The 23,950-nt window shown below is 31.8% G+C and overlaps 2 protein-coding genes across 6 annotated transcripts; one reads left to right on the plus strand and one right to left on the minus strand.

Moving 5' to 3' along the window:
• The first annotated feature begins 1,155 nt into the window (after positions 1–1,155).
• On the plus strand, positions 1,156–7,277 carry LOC126781057 (uncharacterized). 2 transcript variants are annotated; one of them, XM_050505831.1, is made up of 5 exons: positions 1,159–1,701; positions 1,784–1,899; positions 2,482–2,994; positions 4,588–4,845; positions 4,925–7,277. In XM_050505831.1, exons 1-4 carry the CDS (start codon positions 1,383–1,385, stop codon positions 4,825–4,827), a joined length of 1,188 nt encoding a protein of 395 aa, XP_050361788.1. In that variant the 5' UTR covers positions 1,159–1,382; the 3' UTR covers positions 4,828–4,845; positions 4,925–7,277. The 2 variants fall into 2 exon arrangements, with proteins under 2 accessions (XP_050361789.1, XP_050361788.1); XM_050505832.1 differs by lacking the exon at positions 4,588–4,845 and having other exon boundaries at positions 1,156–1,701.
• On the minus strand, positions 6,828–15,080 carry LOC126781051 (glycerophosphocholine phosphodiesterase GPCPD1). 4 transcript variants are annotated; one of them, XM_050505823.1, is made up of 8 exons: positions 14,891–15,080; positions 13,727–14,771; positions 12,865–13,090; positions 11,732–11,941; positions 11,521–11,643; positions 11,311–11,445; positions 9,265–9,411; positions 6,828–7,860 (listed from the first exon to the last, which is right to left on the minus strand). In XM_050505823.1, exons 2-8 carry the CDS (start codon positions 14,731–14,733, stop codon positions 7,831–7,833), a joined length of 1,878 nt encoding a protein of 625 aa, XP_050361780.1. In that variant the 5' UTR covers positions 14,734–14,771; positions 14,891–15,080; the 3' UTR covers positions 6,828–7,830. The 4 variants fall into 4 exon arrangements, with proteins under 4 accessions (XP_050361780.1, XP_050361778.1, XP_050361779.1 ...); XM_050505821.1 differs by lacking the exon at positions 6,828–7,860 and adding an exon at positions 8,478–8,991; XM_050505822.1 differs by lacking the exons at positions 6,828–7,860; positions 14,891–15,080 and adding exons at positions 8,478–8,991; positions 14,854–14,874.
• Positions 15,081–23,950: the final 8,870 nt, after the last annotated feature.

Here is a 23,950-nt window from a genome sequence, read left to right on the forward strand (position 1 = left end):
CGTATTTTTTTTTCTAAGAATAATTTGAGTTATTTTCTCTTTTAATGTTTTTATAGCTATTTGAAATCGGTTAAATTTTTTAAATTACTTTTTATTATATCATAATCATCATATAGCATTGTGATGTTCGTTTATCAGTGTTGCATTTGGATAATTCAACAATTTAATTAGTTTTATTAATTCCTTTAAAATAGGACAAACATATTAATTAAGCTGTATAATAATGGAAGAGGATGCCAAGTTTTTTGCCAGCAGTTTTAGCTTTGGACTCAATGTATTGTCCAAAGTTGAGATTGGATGTTAAAGTAACTCCTAGAAGCTCAATACTGTCGGTTATGGATACAGATACATTTCGGAAAGTCGGAGTCAGGTGGAATGGACTCCTCTTGGCGGTGAACAAACACGCTTGAGTCTTAGTAGGATTAAATTTGACTTGGTTATCATCGCCCCAACTCGATACCTCTTCCATTGTCAATTTGATGCATTCTACCAAGGCCTCACGCTCACGAGTTTCTGTTGCACTAGCTCGGGGACCGGATATGTATCTCTCAGTTACAGTGCTGTCGTCTGCGTACCCAAAGATACCGGGTTTTAGCAGATCGTTTATATACAGCAGGAAGCGTGTAGCGGAGAAAATTGATCCCTGAGGAACACCGGCATTAATCGCCATTAGATCAGACGAGAAGCCTAGATGGACAACTCGAAATGATCGTCCACTCAGGAAATCTGATATCCAGTTGCAAAAGCCAACATTGAATGAATAATACGTTCGGAATTAAAACAAAAGATAGGTAATCTTTTTTACAATTAATTTAATGCGAAAATAAAATTAAAACACATTACAAATAAATACAAACTGAGAACGAGCTATAGAATATTTTAAAATGTCATTTTCGTAAAAAAAAAAACACAATCTAGCTTCCCTAAGGTAATAAAACGTGGGTTGATATTTCCCTTATTTTTGGTAGGTAGTGTTGCGGTTTATATTAGTTTCTCTGTCTACGGATTTATATAATAATAATTGTAATTAAAATTAACATAGGTATTGCCATGTAATTAAAAGGTAATAATAAATGAGATCATTATTAGTCATTATAATTATGATTGAAAAATACTTTTTCTGTGAATAGTCTTAATTGCACATTTGCTTTAATTACATTATACATTTGTAATGAACGAAAATAATGTCCCTATGTAACATTATTTTAACAATATTAGTGTCTACTGTCTAATGCCGAATGGCAGACTCGTGACTGACATCTGTGATCTGACGTGATAATAACTAAAAAATACACAAGCTGATAATTGATACTACGTTTTGTTACCCATTTTTTGTTTTGATAATTTTTTATCCACAGACATTTTATTAAAATTTAGTTATAATGAGCAATGCAGAAGAAAAGTCATTTGAAGCTATTGAAACAAATGGTAATTTAAACAAAGATGAAGATAGAAAAAATTGGGTTAAATTTGATGATGAATCTCCACAACAAAGTGATTTTAATCTAAAATCAGAAGTGGTGGATGAATCAGCTGCTAGTACTATAAGGCATTCAACGGCTTCAAATTCTGCTATACCTGCTGTACTAAAAACTGAAACAGTGCATGTAAACTTAGATCGCAGCGAAAATAATATCGAACCACTGTCGCAAAGTGCTGTTATGAAAAATGTTGAATATATCAATACCCGTCATGGTTTTAGTAAGTTCTAACAAACAAAATATTGTAATGATTAAATGTTTAATTTTCTTTCATGTTCTATGTAACTGTCTTGTATGTGCAGCTAATGGCGACGTTATTGTGACCTTGTTGCCTACTAATACGAAATGGCCATGGATTACCACTGCAAGATTTCGTCCAGAACTTGTCCCCGAGGAGCTAATGGCTCAGGGCTTAACTGTAAGTATAAATATTTCTTGACTAATTCATATAAAACAATTATAGACATTTGCTTATACATTAAATTTTGATTGACTGCTTATCCCTTTTTTCATTGCTACATAAAATATTGACTCATTAAATTAATATTATATTAAATTTAATATATCAGGAATTTAACTTGCCATTTAATTTTATGTATTTAGTTTTGTATTTATATTTGATTAATTTGTATTGAATTTAACTTTACTGGCCTTACTTTTGCTCTATAAATAAGAATTGTTAAAATTAGTAAAGTTTTATCAAAATAGCAAAATTAATGCAATGGCCATATTTCTTTGTATGGTGGATAAAGTTAAATGTGGATAAAGTTAAAACTATCCAAAGGATTAGATCAATGTTTAGCAAGTGTTAATAAATTATTGAATAAACACAAACACACTTTAAATATATGTTTGTCAAAAAATAATAAAATATCTAAGATACATAATCATGTTACAGTCAATTATTCCAGTTGTATTGTTTGTGTACCAATTTTTTTTTTTTTAATTTTCTCTAAAAATGTAGTTTCCATTCAATAAATGGCTTATTCTCTTTTTACAGCTGACTGTTGAGGAATATGTTCATGCAATGGAACTTCTTGTAAATGATGCCCGTTTTACAATGTATAATATTTGCTACAAGAGAGTTCTAGTTTGTTGGATTACTATAGCATTTCTTGTGCTCCTAACCTTACTATTTTCGGGCTTGACTGGTCTGACATTATTTGCACTTGGAGTTATGTGGCTTGTTCTTAATGCAATGGCCATTTTTCTTTGCATGTGGATAAAGTTAAAACTATCCAAAGGATTAGAGCAATGTTTAGCAAGTGTTAATAAATTATTGAATAAACACAAACTTTTGCTAGCATTAGATGACAGAGGAAGAATATCATGTCACAAAGTAAACCTTTGCTATATGTATTTTGATTCGGGGCCATGCATAGCACATTTACAGCAGTTTATTGATAGCGAGGAAGGTAAAACAATAATGCAAGGTTGGGAACGACGATTAGATGTGTCAACCAATGATATTGTCATACAAGGCAGCCAATCTACAAGATTATCCCGAAAACAGGTAATTTATGAATATATTTTTGTAAACTTCTCTTTTATTTTGCTTTTAGTTATGGAAATAAATTCTGAACTAAAAATTTTTATATGTTAAATATAAATATAATTTTTCAACTCAATTATTTAATTTTATATCACTTTTTATTTAATTTTGTAAGAAAAAGTGAACAAAAAAAAACATGTTTTAGCTTAGAATTAAGCTAACACTTGTTTTTGTTTTTTGGAGTTTTAGCTTACAAATTTGAAATAACTTGACCACAAAGCTAGTATAGCAGGTGTGAAACAGGTGATGTCTATTTGTTGAAAAAATACCCGAATTTAGTAATTCATCAATAATTTATATAAACAAAAACCAGTTGTGGCACAGTGTTCACAGGCAAAAATATCTGTATTTATATGAAACAGGTGTTCAATAAACTACACTCTTCATAACTTTAGTGCGTATGAAATTCGTCTGCTTTATCACTTTGTTTAAATGCCATATCCCTAACATTGCAGTGCTTATGCTTTTCAATTAAATTTACTAATATATTTTAGCAATTCGTATCTTTTATCTATCTTATAATTAAAAATACTAAATATTTTTAACTATATAATAATTTCTTTCCAATATTAAACTAAAACTTCAGCTTATATAATGCTTCAATTTATTTTTACGTAAATACGGTCAAGTTATTTTCCCATAGTTGATATGCAAAAATTTTGTTGTTTTTTTGTTGTTTACTGAACCTGAATGCAAAGAGCATTCTGGTTCAGTATCTGTATAGTAGACTGCTATCAGTTATTAATTATTGTTAACAAGTTTATGTTATTAAATTGTGACAAATAAATAAGGACATAATTGTTAATGCATTCAACATGTATTAATAACATTACATATGATTCTACCTCCTTAAGCTCTATTTATTATACATATATATTATAGACACCAGAAAGTGCTTCTAGTGTTTTATCGCTTATATTTTTTACTTTTATTAAAATATATAGTATTAAACAGGCCTTTTTTGTCACTTCTTTTTTCGGGGCACACTAATTCTCGAAAGTTGTAAGGCCATAAAGTTTTTTTTATTAAACATTAGTACATTCAGACATTTGATTGCAATAAATTATCGTAAATGCACTTCTCTAAGAAAGACTTTAACTTAGACGCTTATATTGCTCATGTAAACTTTATATAGGGTATATCAAAAATTGACATATTTTCTCTGGATTATTGTTCAATTTTGTTATATTGAAGTTTGGTTGTAAATATATTTTTGTGAAAATGTATTTTTAAGCCATAAGTATTTGCATTTGAAACACAATATAATAATTTTTTTAGAAAGTAATTGAAGTACTAAATACGTTTTTATATTTCAATCACAAGTAATTCAAAGTGCCAAGCCCTGACAGTAGTTCTTACTCTATAAAATTCACTAATAGGTTGAATGGGAAATATAACAAAATGCAATGTCAACTATTCTAAAAACGTATTTTATGTAACCCTTATTGTATATTAACCCATACTTAATATCTAATAATATGTATTAGTGTTTGGTATTTAATAGTAGCGGTGTAAGGTTTACGTAATGGGTAAGCAAGGCATATAAATGTGCAGGATATGGCGGAGCAAGTGTTCCTCCGGTATCTTCAGCGGTGGGGCAAAGACTTCTTAAGACGACGACTCGATTGGACACTAGACGAGGATGGCGGAAATCCCGCTTCGCCAAGGCACTTAGCTAATGCGTTGTGCCCTTGTCAGTATATAGAGGAGATATTGCGGAACAAAGAACCCAAAGATAATCGTGCCTGTTGTCCACCGTGCAACAACTGGCTCAGGCGCCGCGGTCTTGATTGACCAAACCGCTTAAGTTTGGCAAGTCAATATTTTTAAATTTGTCGTAGTAAGAGAAGCTCAAATAATAAATTTTAATTTATAAAAAATGTCTATGTAGGAGAGAGGTGCGCTTCTATATTTACGATATGCCGGTCGTTGGGGATCACATGCAGTTAAAAACAGATTGAATCTCAGCAGTGCTCAACCCGGACGCCATGGCGAAAAATTCATCTGTCCTTGTCAGTTCATAGAAGAACACTTGAAAACGAAGCCACCTGGAGGATTAGCTAAGTTTTTCACTTTACCTACTCAAAGTATTCAGTTATACTGAGTTAGTTATTATAAAAATAGTAACGTGTCCGTCCATTTTGAATTTATAGTACTATACATAAAATTGTATAATATTAAACTAAGTATTTAAATTATTCTTAACATTTTTTAATGTATAAAAAATGTTATACATTATTATTTATATTATATAACATTATTATTTATATCGTCCATTTTTACCTAGATATAAATTTTATTTACAAAGATATTTACCTACCTAAAAAGTTTCTTCAGTTTTGCATATAAAATGAAATTGTGCTCCTAATTTGAAATCCGTTAAACATTTTCGAATTTAAAAAATTTTCAACTCAAGCATATTTCTGTTATTTAAAAATTAGATTAATTTTAAAAATTATAATGTTGGTAAAAAACCGTGGATAAATATTTCAGTATTATTATTTGAGCAAAATAGCAAGTTTGAATATTGTAATTGGTAGATATTTTTGTAAAAAAAGCCATAAAACAAAAACAGTATTTTTGTACTAAATCATAAAAAATGGTTTTAGTCAATCTTAAAATGTTACTATACATTTTTTATTACTTATTATATATTTGTTACTTGTTTTTTTTTTAGCTGACTAGACATTTTTTTTATATTAAGACTAACGTGTATTAGTGGATGTTACTGTACTTAATGGATAACTTTAAGGCTCTTTTGTTTATATTATAAATGCTATGGTTTACAGTAAAAAAAATTGAGCGGCTTTCATCATTTTTAATCAAAAAGGAATTGAAAATATGCGCCATGTTAGATATACATTGATCCACAAAAGATTTGATTATTTCAAAATAATTTCTTTGCTATTATTTAAAATAGATAAAATTAAATTAGTAGGCAATTATTGAATTCAATGCTTAATATCACAGATTTAATTTTAAGTGAAATATTTATATTAAAAGGAATTTTACCAATGAAAACAAGTAAACAACATAAAATAATGAATTTTAATGAACATAGTTTTTACTTACAAGGTTTAGAAAAATAATCATCATGGTAAATACATTGATGATATGCACTTAATTCTTATTTTCTGAATATTTTGGACCTGATAAAGATAAGCCAAATATTCATTTAGACAAATAGCTTAAAAATATAATATGGAAATTGGCTATATGTAAAAAGAAGAGCTGAGTAAAATATGGGAATTATGGTCTGCACATATAATTAAAATATATCTTTTTGTTTCAAATGGACTATTGTGTGCCAACATCCAGCCTTTGATCTGAAAAATGTATTGTTTTGTTTCATTATTCCTGGGCTATTCTATTATTTAAATCAGTTGGGGACTTTTCGCATTATATTTGCCATTGTACATATCGTGCGAGTTGATCGGTACAATATCCACGTAAAAGAAGGCTCGAAACATAAAATCGAATGTACCAGGTACAAAAATAAAACGACATGCTAATTAATTGTTTTATTATGTATATTTTGTTTAACTTATATATTGTTACAAAAAAACAGATTATCATCCTGTAGCATATGTCGTATGCAATATGTATTATTTGTACTTAAAATTATTATTGCTCTTGCTTTTTCTTATATATATATATATATATCTTAAAAGTGACAAATAATTACAAACTAAGTATTTAAAATCATACTAGTCGCCATGAGCACAAAAAGTGTATATACACATACATCAAGTTTGATTATGTCTTTTCAGAAATTGTGTATTTTAATTACATGCTATCATTAAATTATTATTGTTTACTATGTAATTCAGCTTACAATTAACATAAATATATGTATAGATAGAATTGGAATTTTAATATAGGTAGGAATTTTAACTTTAAGCCAAAGCTCAATTTTATTCAAGTTTGTGAATATTTGAAACTGAAATAAAATGAGTAGCAATAATTTTGCGCACAATCAATTTTAAAGATTTAACACATTTGTATTATAATAATAAATTCATTTATTTTTTTGTTATACTTATTGCAATGGAATCGACATAGTATTCCAAATATATTTATAGCAGTTTTAGAAACTCAAGTAATTTTATAAAAGGTAGCTAGTTGTTGTGATTAAAAAATAACATTCCGTCCTTTACAAAATTTATTTATTCATATAATATTTAGTCATTAATAATATATTCTTTATACACATTTTTGTTATTCAATAAATATATTAAATCTACTCCTAATTGTTATTTAATTTACTTATGAGTAAAATTGAAAAGTAAAAGCGATTGTAAATGTAACAATAATTTATTGCTAGACACACAGTCTAAAAATGAAGTTTACTTCGTAACTGATTTATCAGAGGCACTATTCCGCAATAAAAAATACTCTCCATGATTTCAGTTTAAAAATTATCTGCGCTACGTCCTGGATACAACACTTTTTTTATTATGATAAAGGATGCTAATAAACCTCAATGCAGTTTGATATATCCTGAAAAGGTTAAAGGCATTTAAACACGTCTTCTATTTCGACGTATCTCATCCTTATCTTAGCTTATTCCTTTAACTTTTGCAGGCAAATTTAATAAAAAATATGATAAATAGATTCTGTAAATAGGCTTGATGGGGACCAATGTTTAGAAACAAAAAAATCAAAATTGTTTAGCACGCTGTCTACCTATTAATTACAAAAACCAAATGACCCAAAACCAAACACACCATAGAACACATTCAAAGTTTTAACAGGTTTGTATTTGTTTGGTTTTTGAGACACCTGTGTGTGGTACCTTTACTCTGCTACAGTTGGACCAGCCATATCCTTTAGCACAGACATGTTCAGTTAAAATAAAGAGATACAGTCACATTATGATTAAATATTTATTTATAGATGTATAAATTTTATAATACAGATGTAAAAAATATATGATGTATATAACATTAATTTATCATTTATTGTATCACAGACTAAAATCGTACAAAACATAAGGTTACTATAAATATTATTAGAAAACTATGGTTTGTTCTAAAATGTGGAAAATAAACTTACAAAGCGCATAAACAGAAGATGCTGTAACTTTATACATGTAATAATAACTAAAATTATTTAAAAACTAATAAATTCTACTAATCAGTTTATACAAAATTAAGAAAAAAAAATATGCTAAGAGAACTTTTTATAATAGAATAATAAGCTGGTAGAGCTTTGTGTGTTGCCATATACATAATATACCAATATAATCGATTGAAATGATATTATTATTTTTATTACTGATTTGAAAAAAACATTAACGTCATTAGACATAACGAAACATGCATAGTCCTCATAGACACTATTTATTTATAAAAATAAAATATGTATAATATATTGATTATGTTTTAATACTTAAAAATTGGCCTAAGGACATCCACTTTAAAATATTTTTGATTGTTATAATATACATTCTATTAAAAATAATAAAATTTAGTGAATGTTTTATGTAATGTGGCAAGCCTCACTAAGGAAATTAATAACTAATGCATTGTGCAAATTATTCAGTAGTTATATCGAAATGAAATTGTGCAATCGTATCTACTCGTCTTTACGGGATTTTTTCGGGGAACCTTTGGATTTATCGACGTCGCAAGTTGCAAAGAGACCTTTAAACGAGTTTCGCTGCTCTTTTACTTGGGACTCTTTATCGATACTCCTAATGAGATCTCGGTTGCGTTTTAAGTTTTTGTCGGTCGGATCGTCTCGTATTTCAATAGAGGAGGCGAGCGATTCCAGAGAGGTGACGGTCGAGCGCGCCCCTATCTCCCGGCGCTGGGACAGGTCGAGGAAGGGCCGAGCGCCGGAGTCGCCGGCGCTGGGCGCGGACACGGAGCTCCCGCTGCGCGGCGACGCCTCCAGTGCGGCCAGCCCAATGAGCTCCCGCTGCGACTCGCGAGCCTCCACCAAGAATATGCTCTCCTGTGCGGGGACGCGCACGCGTTCAGTCACGACAAATACGGGCAGATGTAAAGGGATTTTGTCTTCGAGGTATCGTGAAGATGACCTTTCGTTACACGCCTCAGTTGTTATTATGTGCAATAGTTGGATAAATCTTACTTATTTAAATAAAATATAAATAGTATAACTAAAAATAAAACAAAATGCTCTTGTGCAGCAGAATGAAAAAAATAAAGCTAAATTCTACGACTAATTATGTATACACTTGACATGTTAAGCTAAATACAAAATTACCTTAACTTCTTTAGTGGTATACTTGTCGAGTTTATCATATATCACAGCATGCAAGCCCATTTCCTTGAGCTTTTTTATAGTATTCTTATCGTTATTGTCATCTCCCCAGCAAAATATGACCAAACCGACGTCTGTCACTAGTTTCACCTGAAATGAGAAAAAATGTTTTTGAGTAAAGAAAGTTGCTGAAATAATTTCTCTGGACATAGCTTTAAAAATGTATAAAATATCTACATATAAATGGATATAGTCGAAAATGTTCAGTACACTTTTTCTAATCTGTTTTTCAACAGTTTTTTTTTGTTTGATAGATAGATTAAGGAGCGTTATATTTGGGAAACTAAAAAAAAAATGTTCGAAACATTTCATATATTCTTTGCTTTTATTTTCAATTAATACACTAAGTAAATGCCTATAACGACGAATCTTATATACATATCATTAACGACTTTTAAAAACGGAAAAAAGAATTAAAGTGATCAACATTTTTGAAATAAGAATTTTTTATCGAATCATGAAAACTCGTTATATGTTTTGCTAAAATTTTTAATAATACGAATACTAGATGGAATAAATTAATAATGTTTTACTAAAAGCAGTCTTTTTTCAATATTCGTTATCATGTCAATATTACTAACGACTATTTCTGATAGCCTTTATTAAACAGCGTATGTATTATCTTTATCCTATTCAATGTGATAGATATCATATAACATAACATGAGATAACTAAAATCTATTACATTTTTTGTCAAAGTTATTAGGTATTACATATTTACAAGTCCAATTTTCTAAACTCTTTTAATCAATGCAAAAGTCTGTCTAAGAATTTGCATGAAGATTGTATTGTTCGTTTATTTATTTTGTGTAACAAAAATTATAATAATAGTCTTAAAAAAATTACAGATTGTTTATTGATATGAAAATATTTAGCCGATTATTGCGCGTTAATTTCAAGCGAGAACCACCACATTTTCATGTACTTAATTTGTGTTTATTATTCATCTGAATTAACGACGGTAAAGGAAGACATCGTTAGGAAACCGGCATATCTCATATAAAAATTATTTTGTTGGTTGTCACATGTGGTGATGTGGAACCCGCAAAGGAGCAGCACCGTGGAATAACCAAACCTTGTCCTCAAAATGAGAGGAGGCGTCCTATCATTTGGAGTAGACATTTTCAGGCTGTGATTTCAAAAAAGTTCTACTTATCTCACATAAGTAACCCTTGCTTTTGTAGCATTCAATGTGACAACAATATGATATAATAAATTGAATATTCATTACCGATTAGAAAACGTTAGGAAGATAATAATTACTGTTTCCTGCATAGTTGTAAAAGTAATCACCTTAATTATGTATGTTTTATGTAATATAATAGTGGTTTTTTTTACCTCAATTACGTTAGATTATTATTCAACTAATGATAACGAATTAACGACATGTTTTATCAGTTTAATGCTTGTTGTACTAAACTTGTAACAGTCGAAAATGATATAATATTTTATGTCGAAATGATAGCGACACACTAAGTATACATAACATAATGAATTTAAGTAAGTTAATAAGGCATTGTAATCGACACTAAAAATTCATTAGCCTGATAGAAAAAGGACAAATGGTTACAATTCAAAAAATCCTACTTAAAATTTCCTGTTCGGCGGTGAAGTAAAAGAACATCGTAAAGACACGAATGAAAATCTGATGTGACTTGTGTATCCACAAACCCGCATTGGAGCAGCGTGGTAGAATAAGTTCCAAGCCTTCTCTCAACGGAGAGGTGGCATTAGCATATTATACTTTATTTTTTGTAATCAGAATAGAAAAAAATGAACAAATTTTGGATGTTTCATATAAAACATGCCATTATGGGTGATATTGTTCGTGATACCAAAGCTAAGTAATATTATCATATGTTATATAAATTATATTATAATATTAAGGCCGTGCGCCTAATTACGTATGAATTCATATACCCATACCACAAGCTGAATTACATACCCAGTAAAACATAAACTAAAGTTAAAAAAAATACTAAAGTATACCTGAGTAGGATCTCGGAGTAAATCCTCAGTGTGCACGACAATGCCCAAAATATCGGAGCTAATAGCGTTTTGGACAGCCGCTGGTATAGTCAAGCACCTCGGATCACGGTATGGCTGATACTTTTCAGAAACTCCCTGAAAATGAACAATTGTGTTTAGTAATACTCTTTAGCTGAAGAAGAAACGAATCAATTAGAGCGAAACACGTACCACTGTTAAAAACATGACTGGATATTTATTCTGTTTGTTTCGAACCATAGTGCATATATCGGGGTTGAAACAAGAAAGAACAATACGACGCTCTCCGGCATGTTTCAAAACAACTTCTAAGACCTGTTTAGAAAAATATATTCACATTAAATAATTTTTTTTTCTTTTTATAAAAAAGTGCATGATATCGTATATATGTCTTATAGAATACCTTGTCAACATATGTATTCATGTCAAATGGATTATTTAGTTCAAAGGTGCCATCATTCAATTCCATAGTCCACTTAAGCTCAATGTTGAAACCGACATGTACATCTATCTTTTTGAGAGCATCTTCAAGTGTTGGAAAAGGTTGATGTTCTTCTAAATCTTCATCAAAAAACAAAATTTCATGGTTACGACCTTCTACTAAATGGTACACCTAGAAAGAAAACAAAACCCAATTAAAAATATACAAGTTTTACATCTATTTAATGTATACATAGAATAATTTTTTTATGTTATGTGTGTATGTTTACATTAGAAAAATATATGATTTTAATAAAAAAACAAGCAGTTTTACTATAAGCAGAAATAATATTTTTAGACACAGTTTTCTTTTTTTATTAATATATATATTTTTTTATTATTAATATAAAAAAAAGAAAACATTACATTAATAAAGTACACTCGTATAATTGGACATCTTATTTGTAAAACCAAATTTAACATTTGAAAAGTATATTCAATAAATGTAAAAAATATTAAATATATATTTGATGTCTTTATGAACAAATTAAACAAATAAACTAAAATGAAAACTGCAAGAATTGAATTCTTCGTCAATGGAAGACTTGTGTTTAGTTAAAGTTAGACTTAGGCTACATATACTCTTACTGGGTCACTATCCTTTATCGTAAATGGCAGACGTGATCCGTAAAGTACACTTTCGCTTAAATAAATTAACGATATATTAATAATTATTATTATAATTTTTTGATAAAATGAACTTAATAAAAATGTTATTTAATAAAGAACTATTTACCTAAGTTGGTCATTTAATTAAGAATAGCAAATTTACAATTATATTAAAAACTAATATTTGAAAATTACGGATTTAAGTTGGTGGAATTTATGACAAAGTACGATTAATATAATGTGTAAAAAAATACAATGATAAATAATCAATCTTTACAAATTATGAAGAGAAAATTTCTAATTTCACGAATAAAGAGTTTGAATATAACATGTTTTAATGATAAAAAAAAAAGAAAAGACCTTGGTACAATCATTTGTAAAAATCATGAAGAAACTTTATGGCGATTTAATAAAATGAAGACTGGATGAATAGTTTTGTCGCGATACCTTAAGTTTCTGTAGGTGCTCCAAGGTCAAATCTTTGACAGGCAATTCTAGCATTTCTGTGAAGTCAACTTCTTTTTTTCTTTTCATTGAAATACACACATGATAATCATGATAAATTACTGGTATCATGTCTTTACTGAGTTGCACATCAAATTCCAGCATGTCTGCCCCGCTGGCAGCTGCCTTTTTAAGGGAAGCTATTGTGTTTTCACGAATGGCATTTCCCCTGAAATGTTTAAACATTTTGGAGAACGAAACAAGTAGGCCCTATCACTAAGCATCGTGAATTCTCCAGTACGGGGCCTAATTGCAAAGTATAAGACATATGTTTAATATAACATATATACAGGAAGGAAGTTGAGATCATGGAACAATATAACAAAATCAGTATTATGTCTTTCTTTCTAATTTGATGTACATGACATTTTATATAAAAATGAGTGAAAGCTAAAAGTGTACAATGTAAAAAAGTGTACACTATTCTCTATTCTCCATAATAAATGACACTGACAGAATATTTTACACTCGAATTAGTTTTAAGGCAAAAGAAGAAAGGTTATGTGTACAGATAGATATACACCCTTTTTTTTCAAGTAAAGTTTAGCTACTGTTTGTTGATATCCATACTGATTATTTATCTCTGTTCATGTTACATATAAAATACATAATATTAATATACTATTTGTCAGAAATGAGAGCCTCTTAAAATGTGAATGCTTTTATATCAAATGCATCATTAAATTTTATTTGAATCTAAAGAAAACAAAAAAAATCTGCTTCTTTATTACAACATTACTGTTTATGTTTAAAGAAAAAAGGTTAATTAATTTTGATAATATATGAAATAAACTGATTTACTTACTCCTTAGTTTTGAAGCTTGCACCTAATCCCCTGTGGCCAACTTCTAGTCCAGTCCAAGATGGATCCCAGTGCTTAGCATAAGTTGTTTCCAAATTGCAGAGGCTATCCTCCATAGGAGATACAATAAGATATTCAAAATGTATTGTACCAAGGGGTCGATGCTTAACATTACAGGTAACCGGCAACTCCAATGAGCCTTCTGAAGGCTTAAACATGTTTGGCAAAACATATGTATACCCTATATGACATGGAGGTTCTTCAACCGAAGCACGAGTGCTATATGAATAGAAATCTATGAGATAAGCAAGACTTTTAGGGTTTGGTGCTAAGACATTGACTAACATGATATCATTTGGCTTATATTCTCGACCAAATTGTTCTTGAGGTTGAAGGTTACAAATAGATGGGTCATTATCAAGGGTTGCTATTTCAACAAAAACACCAACGGGAATTTCAACATCTGCTGTATCTGTACTAAGAGATGAATCTTCTATTTGAGGCTCAGCGCCAAAAGATAACTTAACAGGAGTTATCTTTATATTTATTAGTCTACCAACAAAACGACTTTTTAGTTTTAAAGGATTGTTATTAAATTTGAACTGAACTAAGCTTTGGGAGGTCAGCCATCCCCTACAAATGTTTTGCTTTCCACCATATTCACCAAATGTATCTGTAACTGGATGTAGCATATTTTCTTTAATTACTCTAGGTTGAATGTTAGTTTCCCATCGCCGTACAATTATGTCTTTGGTTTCTTCATTAAAAAGACATATGGCATAGCGGTAGAATACATCACAAGTATTAGGTATAATTATAGTAATAGTCCATATATCTGTATCTTCAACTTGGTGAAGCAGAACAACTTTTTTATAATCCCATTCTCCGAGTTCAGCAATATTTCCTGCCATAACCACCTTCTCCTTAGGTCCTATATTGGATACAGATACAGTAAATGTCCATTCTTGAGATAATATTTCGGACTTTTCGGGGTTGAGTTTTTCAGACATTTTTCGTAACAATTTAATTTTTTTCTTCTTACGGTCTTCTAAAAAAAACCAACGTTGCATAATAAACTTTTTGTACGGTATTCAAAACAAATAATTTTTTAGCGAAAATATAAAAATTACATTATAAAAGAGAAAATACAAAAAAATATTAACAGACATTGTTATGTAGGTAGGTATTGTAGGATCCCAAAGTCAGCTCACTGGTTAAATTGTTACTTCGTATTAGAATTTAAAATTAGAACAGAAGCCAATCACTAAACTACCAGTATTTCGCTTAAATCGTTATCAATATGTATATGATACACATTCTCTTTTGTCTTTTGTATAATAAAAATTTACGATGCAGTAATTACTTAGTGTTGCAAGTCTCTGAGAAGTATACATTGTCATGAATTGAAATAGATTGAAAATACATTTAGAATATTATGTTAAATAAAGCAAAGCAAGTACTGAGAGCAGCAGTAAATTTGAAATTAAGAGAGGATTCCTTTAAAAAATTTTCCCTCTCAAAAAACTCCCTAAAAAGTGTTTCTCCCACAAATACACCATTTCATCTGACTTACTCCCATAGACAGAGAAACTAAAAAACCAAGGGGCCGTGAAACCGCGATTGAGACAGAGATAGTTTATCAATGTGTGCCGTAGACAGAGAAACAAATAGAACAAGGGGCCGTGAAACCGCGATTGAGACAGAGATAGTTTTTTAATGTTGCGTATAATGTTGCTATAGGAACTGCATTCCCTGTTTTGGGAGATAAATAATTTTCAGGATTTAATTAAAACAATTATTTAGTTTAATAAATTTTACTTTTTAATTTTTATTATACTTTTTTTTTAATTAAAATATTTTTTTTGTTTTCCAAATACACCCAAATACTGTTACATTGTTTGTTTTTGTTTCCGTTATTAATAGTATTTCGGCATCTTTATATGGTACTGGATTAGTATTCTCCTCAAAAGTCGAAATCTAAAACACTCAATTAAATTATTAGTAAAGAATAGTTAACCTCTTGACTCGGAATCTAATAATATTATAAATTCATGAAGAATGTTAAATAATGTTGTCGTTAGGAAATTATAAAAAGGAGAACGAATAAATTAAAATAACATATTTACATATAACGAAGCACTTTAGGTTATTTACTCTATTATTGGACTCCATATTTATTTGTTTACATTGTCGACGAGTCGATATTTTTATAGAAAATCGGGACATTTTTCTTAGCTTACGCTGGCAGCACTTACACGATAAATAATTATAGGTTATGAATGATAAAAACTGGAAAATCCTATTATCTTCTGGATTTTAATGCAATATAAGGTTCCGTCATGCTATGGCATAAATAAACAGCACTGAGAAACTATATGTAGGGAAAAATAGGCGTACTTATGCGAAAAAACACACGCCGGCAATTTTCTTCTTGTTATCACTTTATCATGAAATAATACGACAATGCACCATTGTATAAACTTCGATATCATATAAGGATTGATTCTCGGCCTTTTCACTGGATTAGACGTTTTCTAACATAAAAGTAAGCGAAAATTGTACAAAAAATACAATGAACGCACCAACTGTCAAGTTTGTTTCGCTACTTGAGTAGCGAAACGAACACCAAAACTGGTTACGCGATAAAGGACAAAAGATTTGATAATTCTATCTCTGTCTAAACTATTTGTAACGTGATTTTCGTTCTCTTTCTTGTGTAAGTGAGAAGGAAATCGTCATTGCGTCTATTAGTTTCTCTGTCTAGGATGTGTGCGTATACTGTTGCCATAGTAACTGCATTCCCTGTTTTGGGAGATAAATAATTCAGCATTCAGTAATAATTCAGATAATTTCAGGATTTAATTAAAATAAAACGAGGTTATTATGCCATTATTGCCAATACCTACATAATTATTTTTTTTCTACTACTAAAAGTGCTGTTAAAAACCCGCAAATATCCTAAGACACAATATCATATTTATTCAATATATATATTAACATAGATAAATAATTAATTAACTTTACTGAAACTGCAAGCTAATCAGGTCAGGTGAAAGATACAAATAAATTAAATGTCATAACGGCCAATAAATTAAAAAAAAGTCGTATACCCTAAAAACTTTATTAAGAAAAAAATACTAAATTTCTACATCTTTATTTTAATTGATTTATAAAAATTTTCTCGGTAAAGAACCAAAAAACACATAAAGAAGAGTATATAATCCGTATTTCGATATAGAGTTTTACTGTTCATGTTATCAAGCATTTCCTTTGATTGGAAAAGTTAACCTCTACCGATATGTTGTTTTGCCGAAACAAACACAGTACATGTTTACTTATTGTGATTTCGTGCTGTTAACTGGTACTTATGTATTGGCCACTAGCCATACCTATACTAATAGGTAGACCGGTATATTCTGTTAGAAGTAAGTACCAGTACGTTCTTTTGGTAGATCCTTAAACACGAAAACCTAGACACATTAAATTTAATGTGTTTATGCGGTATAAAGCTTAATTAAGCTTAATTAATTAATAAATCTTAATTAATAAAGCTTAATTAAGCTTTATACCGCATAAGCTATGAAAGTCGAACAAATATTTTTTACAGTTATTTATTGTTCAATTTTTGCTTATTTTTATGTTAGAAAACGATTCTAATGCAGTAGACGGAGAAATTATCTGTATATCACATCGAAAATTATACAATAATGGGTTGTCGTGTTATTTCACGTGAAAGCGATAGTGAGAAGAAAATTGCCGGTAGATACAACGGCACGCGTAAGTACGAAGGTTTATTTCCTAAATATAATTTCTCGGTGATCATTATTTATGCCATAGCATGGCGGAAGGTTATGTTGTGCAAATAAATACGTCTAATAATGCTTCTTTATTTATTAATGAAGGGAAATGGGGTAGGTATAATAAGACACGTCTGCACTGACACGGCACTGACTTGACAATGATTTTAATAATGAATATTAAATAATCAAAGTAAAGATGTTCGTTGATTGAATGAGTGGTGAGCGAATGTGAATGAGTGAAAGATTGAATAATATAATGAAAGAGAAATCTATTATCTATGGAGGCTTGAATTTTTGTATATTCCAACAATTAATATATTATTTTAATATATTCATTCGCCTATTTGTGGTCGAAGAATTATATAATAATATTTGTGATTGAAGTATGAAGTAATATCTCTAGCTAGATCTTTATCCAATGAAATTAAAAAATGTCTCTCAAATTGTAATTCGGCATGGCAACATCTTTTCACATTTTCATTTAAATTTTTTCATCTTGATAAAACCAAAGATGGCTCTTTATCGACCAAATTAAAACAATGTATGAAAATAAAGCAATAGAGGGAGATCTTAAGAACGCAGCTCGCTTTCTTTTTTCTAGCGATATACTCGCACCTTTTAATGATAAAACGCTAGAATCCTTACGGAAAAAGCATTTACTTTACCAAATCCAGCATCTGTACTTCCAATTCCACCTACTCAGAATACTTTTTTACAGGTTAAAAGATGAAGACAGCTATGCTTCCATTAATTCATTCCCAAGCAGCTAGGTTGGTACCACTGACGGTTTTACAACACAACATCTTAAATATCTCGTGAGTGCCTCAGCGAGTGACGCTGACAGGGCCCTATTAAGGCGAATTATGGCCAGCGTCATTAGCGAACAAACGTTTACTACTATTCGTCCCTTTTTTCTAAATTATATTTTTATTCCGTTTGCAGTTACAACCTTGTAGTAATAGTGCAAAAACTTTCATCGAAAATATTACACCCCATCTTATTGCCTCTATTGGTGACAGGAGGACTGGTTCATTTTTCACCCAGAAAACGTTCAAAGGGGAAATACTGCTAGCATTCTTTCCAACATTCTTCACGGTCATGATTTGTACTATAACTATACTGAATTTTTATTTGTATTTACATAAGACTTTAATGGATATAATTATGAAATTGTTACTGTCAACCCTAAATAAAATCTGGTTTTGTTTTAAATCCTGGAAATAAATTATCCCACAAAACAGGAAATGCAATTACTATGGCAACATTATACGTTAACAAACTATCTCTGTCTCAATTGCTGTTTCACGGTCCTTTGGTCTATTTGTTTCTCTGTCTACGGCCTCAAGGTAAGGTCTATGTCAGTCAAATCAGGGACAAGTAATACCTTAAGAGTATATAGGTGCATAAACTAATACTAAAGACCAACAATAACAAAGGGAATCAAAATAGTCTCCTTAAGTTTTTAATAACATACATGATTTTAATAATAAAAAAAGTGTTTCTTAATTACTTTCTTAGTATTTTCTTTCATGGCAGAGAAGTGCAAGTGCACTCCATTGTACCCACCTCCCGGCAACAATGTTATCTATCACAAGATATAATAAGTAAATCACAGGGTATAATTCTATACCTTTTTACCACAGAACTGCGAGGCATCGAAAAGATCTGCACCCGTACGTAGTTGACGTATTTAAGACACGTACGAAACAATTTGCTTCCTCGTTTCAGATATGCAGCGCCAAGGTCTGGAATGCCCTGCCGACCTCCGTTTTTCCCACCACCATGTGGGTGGCCATCCGCATAGTACGAGGCGGCAACCGTCGGCGGTGCGCTTTCCGCACTTGGACATTCTGGTGGATATATGGACGCGAGGGTCTGTCAGCAGCCCACGTCCTCCGTCAGAACAACGAAAGTGCGCCCCTTTTGAGACGTTGAAGTGGCGGGAACACTGAAGGGCTCTTGACACGTGGTGTGACCGCCTTCGCAAAGAATGTTATGCGTGCAAACTCTTCGTCGGAGTGATCCTGCCGGCATTGGAAACCTGTATGAGACGAAAGCGACGATTCACCTTCCGACTTACGCAGGTCATGATTGTTTTGGAGAATACCTGTGTAAGATTGGACGCAATACGACGACAATCTGCCATCTGACATCTGTGGTGCGGACCGGGTTACCGCCCATAACCGTTACCGCCCGCTGGAGGCGTGCCCCACATGAAATGTGAAGATAGAGATCCTGGTCTGCGAGGTCGGACCGAACCTCTCCTTGCGAACAATCATGTTGGTGATTCTTCGCAAGGAATTGGAATGGAGGACCGTAGCCTCCTTCTGTGAGACCGTTACGGTCCAGAAGGAGACAGCAGAGCGGAAACGGAAAAGGGTCGATCTTGCTCGACAGAGACGACGTCGGCGTCGTCTCGGCCTTCCGCCAGCGCTGATGCCCACGGCATTGGTTCAACTCGGCAGCACTGAATTTTCATATGCTTAATTCGGTCTTAGGCTTAAAAAACTGCCACGTCATGTGTATGTATCAAAATTGCTATTATAAAATTGCACGCTTAACAGAGACCTGTGGGGCGTAATATTATTAATAAAGCTACCATCTTCTAGCGAAACCGCTTAGAAGATGCTCGATGCCAAATGCCTAATTAAAAACACCCGTCCCAAACCCACTTATTGCTACACGTACAATAGTAAACGTCAGTTGTGTTATCATCCCTGCAACAGGACGTTTAAAACCAAATGTGGCTTTTAAAGCCTCTTAGCTCGCAACACACTAGGTAAATTCGCCATTGACGGACACGTCAAGGAGGACATCATCATCATATATCAAAAATGAAAGGCGTCATTGTATATTTTTTAAATATTTTGAACATCGTCCACGTATCACTAATAGTTATACTGGTGGTAGGGCTTTGTGCAAGCTCGTCTGGGTAGGTACCACCCACTCATCAGATATTCTACCGCAAAACAGCAATACTTGATATTGTTGTGTTCCGGTTTGAAGGGTGAGTGAGCCAGTGTAATTACAGGCACAAGGGACATAAAATCTTAGTTCCCAAGGTTGGTGGCGCATTGGCTATAAGCGATGGTTGACATTTCTTACAATGCCAATGTCTAAGGGCGTTTGGTAACCACTTACCATCAGGTGGCCCATATGCTCGTCCACCTTCCTATTCTATAAAAAAAAAAAAAGTTATCTACTACCAATTTATCATTTATAATGTAATAAATGCGTACAAGTAACTGAAACTTGTTTATGTTAAAAGCTGACAACACTATATCAATACATGCGTAACGCAAACAAAAAATTATTTATATCAATAGCAAAATGTGACATGCATAATTAAAAAGTTTATATGTATTTTTTTTATATATAGTATAGGTAGGCTGACTAGCATATGGGTCACCTGATGGTAAGTGGTCACCAACGCCCATAGACATTGGCATTGTAAAGAATATTAAGAATCGCTCACATCGCCACCTAACTTTGGATCTGAGATGTTATGTCCCTTGTGCCTGTGACTACATTGGCTCACTCACCCTTCAAACTGGAACACAATAATAATAACACCTTTATTTTTCAGGCATCAAGGCCCGTACTTTACCAACTACTGGTAAATGGTAAATACCAACTATTGTTTTGCGGTAGAATATCTGATGAGTGTGTGGTACCTACCCAGACAAGTTTGCACAAGCCCTATACTACTAGTAAAACTTCACTTATATGGTATTTTCGGACAATAAATGTGTCTTATATTATTGGTTTTCAATATAGTTAATCAGCAACCTATAATTTTAAAAACATACCTTACCTTTACTGCTTTACTTACCATTGCGCCATGAAATAATCAATTAACACTGAATGCCATGTGTTCGATTTTAGTGTCGAAATGTATTTTGTCATGATGCCGTCGACTCGGCTCCGAGTTCCAATCAAAACAAGCTAATAGCAATGCAATGATTAATTTATTGTGATTGTATTACTTAGTTTTTATGTTTTTACAGAATGATTATATAATCTAAATGATAAAGTTACTATATATTTACACATAGTAAGTACATAGTACGATGTATTGGCATGCATATGTTATACATTTCTAATGTTTTTTTTTTCAGCCTTTTGCCGTCCACTGCTGGACGAAAGCCTCCCCCATAGAACGCCAACCATCCCGATCTTGGGCAGTCAGCATCCATTCCGAACCTGCCACCTTTTTTAAATCGTCGGTCCATCTTGTCACAGGGCGTCCTACACTAGGTTTGCCTAAGCGTGGTCTCTACTCTAACACGTGTCGGCTCCATCGGCCATCAATGCGCCTGGAGACATGACCAGCCCACTTCCACTTCAGCGTGCTAATTCTACGCGCGATGTCGGTGACTTTAGTTCTCTGGCGAATGTCCTCATTTCGGATTCTATCTGCCAGAGAAATCCCAAGCAGTAAGTCATTACAGGTAGGACGCACTGATTGAAGACCTTGGTCTTAAGCGACTGTGGGATCGACGATTCAAAAATAAGACGTAATCTCCCGAATGCCGCCCAGCCTAAACGTATTCTTCGAATCGTCTTGCCCGAAAATTCGATGACTTTCAACCCATGGAACAGGCTGGGTTTCGAAAAGGCTTCAGTACAGTAGACCACATACACACACAGTAAGGCAAATAATACAGAAGACCGAGGAATATAATTTCTAATGTACAAAGGAATAATAGGTAACATGTATAATATAGTTTCTCAATAAAAAAACTTTAATTTGAATATAAAACTTAGTTTCGCGTCGCTTTGGGACAACAAGATTTGCATAAAACGGGTATTACACTACACTGAATTGAGAGTGGGCGCAGCCTCTAATTAGAGGCGTTCATTATTACAATACACAAATTTTAATCCCTTACGCAGCTAGAGAGCGAATCTTGGGGCGCTTATCTTAAAATTAGATTAAAACCAATTATGCAGATTCTCGGAGATCTGAAGAAAAATGAATTCGGAAACTACCTGAGAATGTGTGAAGAGCAGTTCGAGGAGCTGTTAAATTAGGTGACTCCTTATATCGATAATCTATCTTTGTACAAGTTTATTTTAGATAACAACCCTTTTAGTTCTTTGTCGGACATGGCTAAAAAACGCGCGAAAACAAAAAACACGACCGCTTTCGGCGCTCTTCGCGGATTGAATAAGTGCCTTAACTATTATTACACTGCACGGTGGTAAAGCCACTAATGGAGTAAGACCGACAGGGTCCACTCTAACATCCTACTTAGAGAACCTAACTGCCTTACTCTTATCTTATTAAGGGTTTAGGGAACGACATTCAGTGTAGTATAATACCCGTTTTAGATTTTTTTAATTTGACGTAAACTTTTGAAATTGTTAATTTTAGCATTACCTTACACAGTTCCATCCATTCCATCTCATTTTGTTTCATTGGCCATCTCCTTGCCCTTATTCTTTGATTGAAAATATTAAATTATTAGTATAATTTTTATTTTGAATAATTAATATCACTTAAATGTTTGTTTTAACGAATCAAAATACTCAACATTCAATATTAATTTATTCTATTCATCTTTGGGAAATAAATAACAAAGAACAATACTTACTATGTTATCAATAATTTTTAATTAACAAAATAACATTTTGTAAGTAATTTTCACAACTTTCCTTCCTGGCGCGTGAACCCGGCTCACGGTTGCAGTGAGATCGGGCAACCGTTACATGATCATCACGTCTATGGACTCGATTAGCGAGTAAAATGTATGTGTATTTTAGGCGTTTGGGGTTCGTTTTAGTAAATAAGCTTGACAGTCAAACTTTATAAAAGTTTTGAAATATATGTAACTGAATTGTAATAAACATATTCTAGTTAAATATGACTTTAATTTGACGAGCCGGTTGGCGTGGTTGGTAGATACTTGCCTTTCACGCCGAAGATTGTGGGTTCTATCCCCACCCAGGACAGACATTTGTGTGCATGAACATGTCTGTTAGTCCTGAGTCTGGGTGTAATTATCTATATAAGTATCTATTTACAAAAGAAAAGTAGTATATGTAGCATATCAGTTGTCTGGTTTCCATAGCACAAGCTTTGTACAAGCTTAATTTGGGATCAAATGGCTGTGTTTGAAAAATGTCCCAGGATATTATTATAAATCATAAATGTATATTTTAATAATGGATAGATGAATAGGCAATAAATAATACTCTTAAGTGAAAGAGACAAAACGCAATTAGATGCCATTTTCAAAATGAGTACAATTTTGATATCACGGAAACAATATTTTATGTTTTAAGATGTAATAGTAATATAACTTTTAACTGTATCGAATTGTTAAATTTTGTGGAAAATCTTCATCGAATGTTTGGTATTTTTTTTACTTTGTATGAAATTGTAATTTTTTAAGCAATCCCTTTATATTGAAAATAGTTGTTT

This window comes from Nymphalis io, chromosome 3 (assembly GCF_905147045.1).
Source record: "Nymphalis io chromosome 3, ilAglIoxx1.1, whole genome shotgun sequence".
Taxonomy (NCBI): Eukaryota; Metazoa; Arthropoda; class Insecta; order Lepidoptera; family Nymphalidae; genus Nymphalis; species Nymphalis io.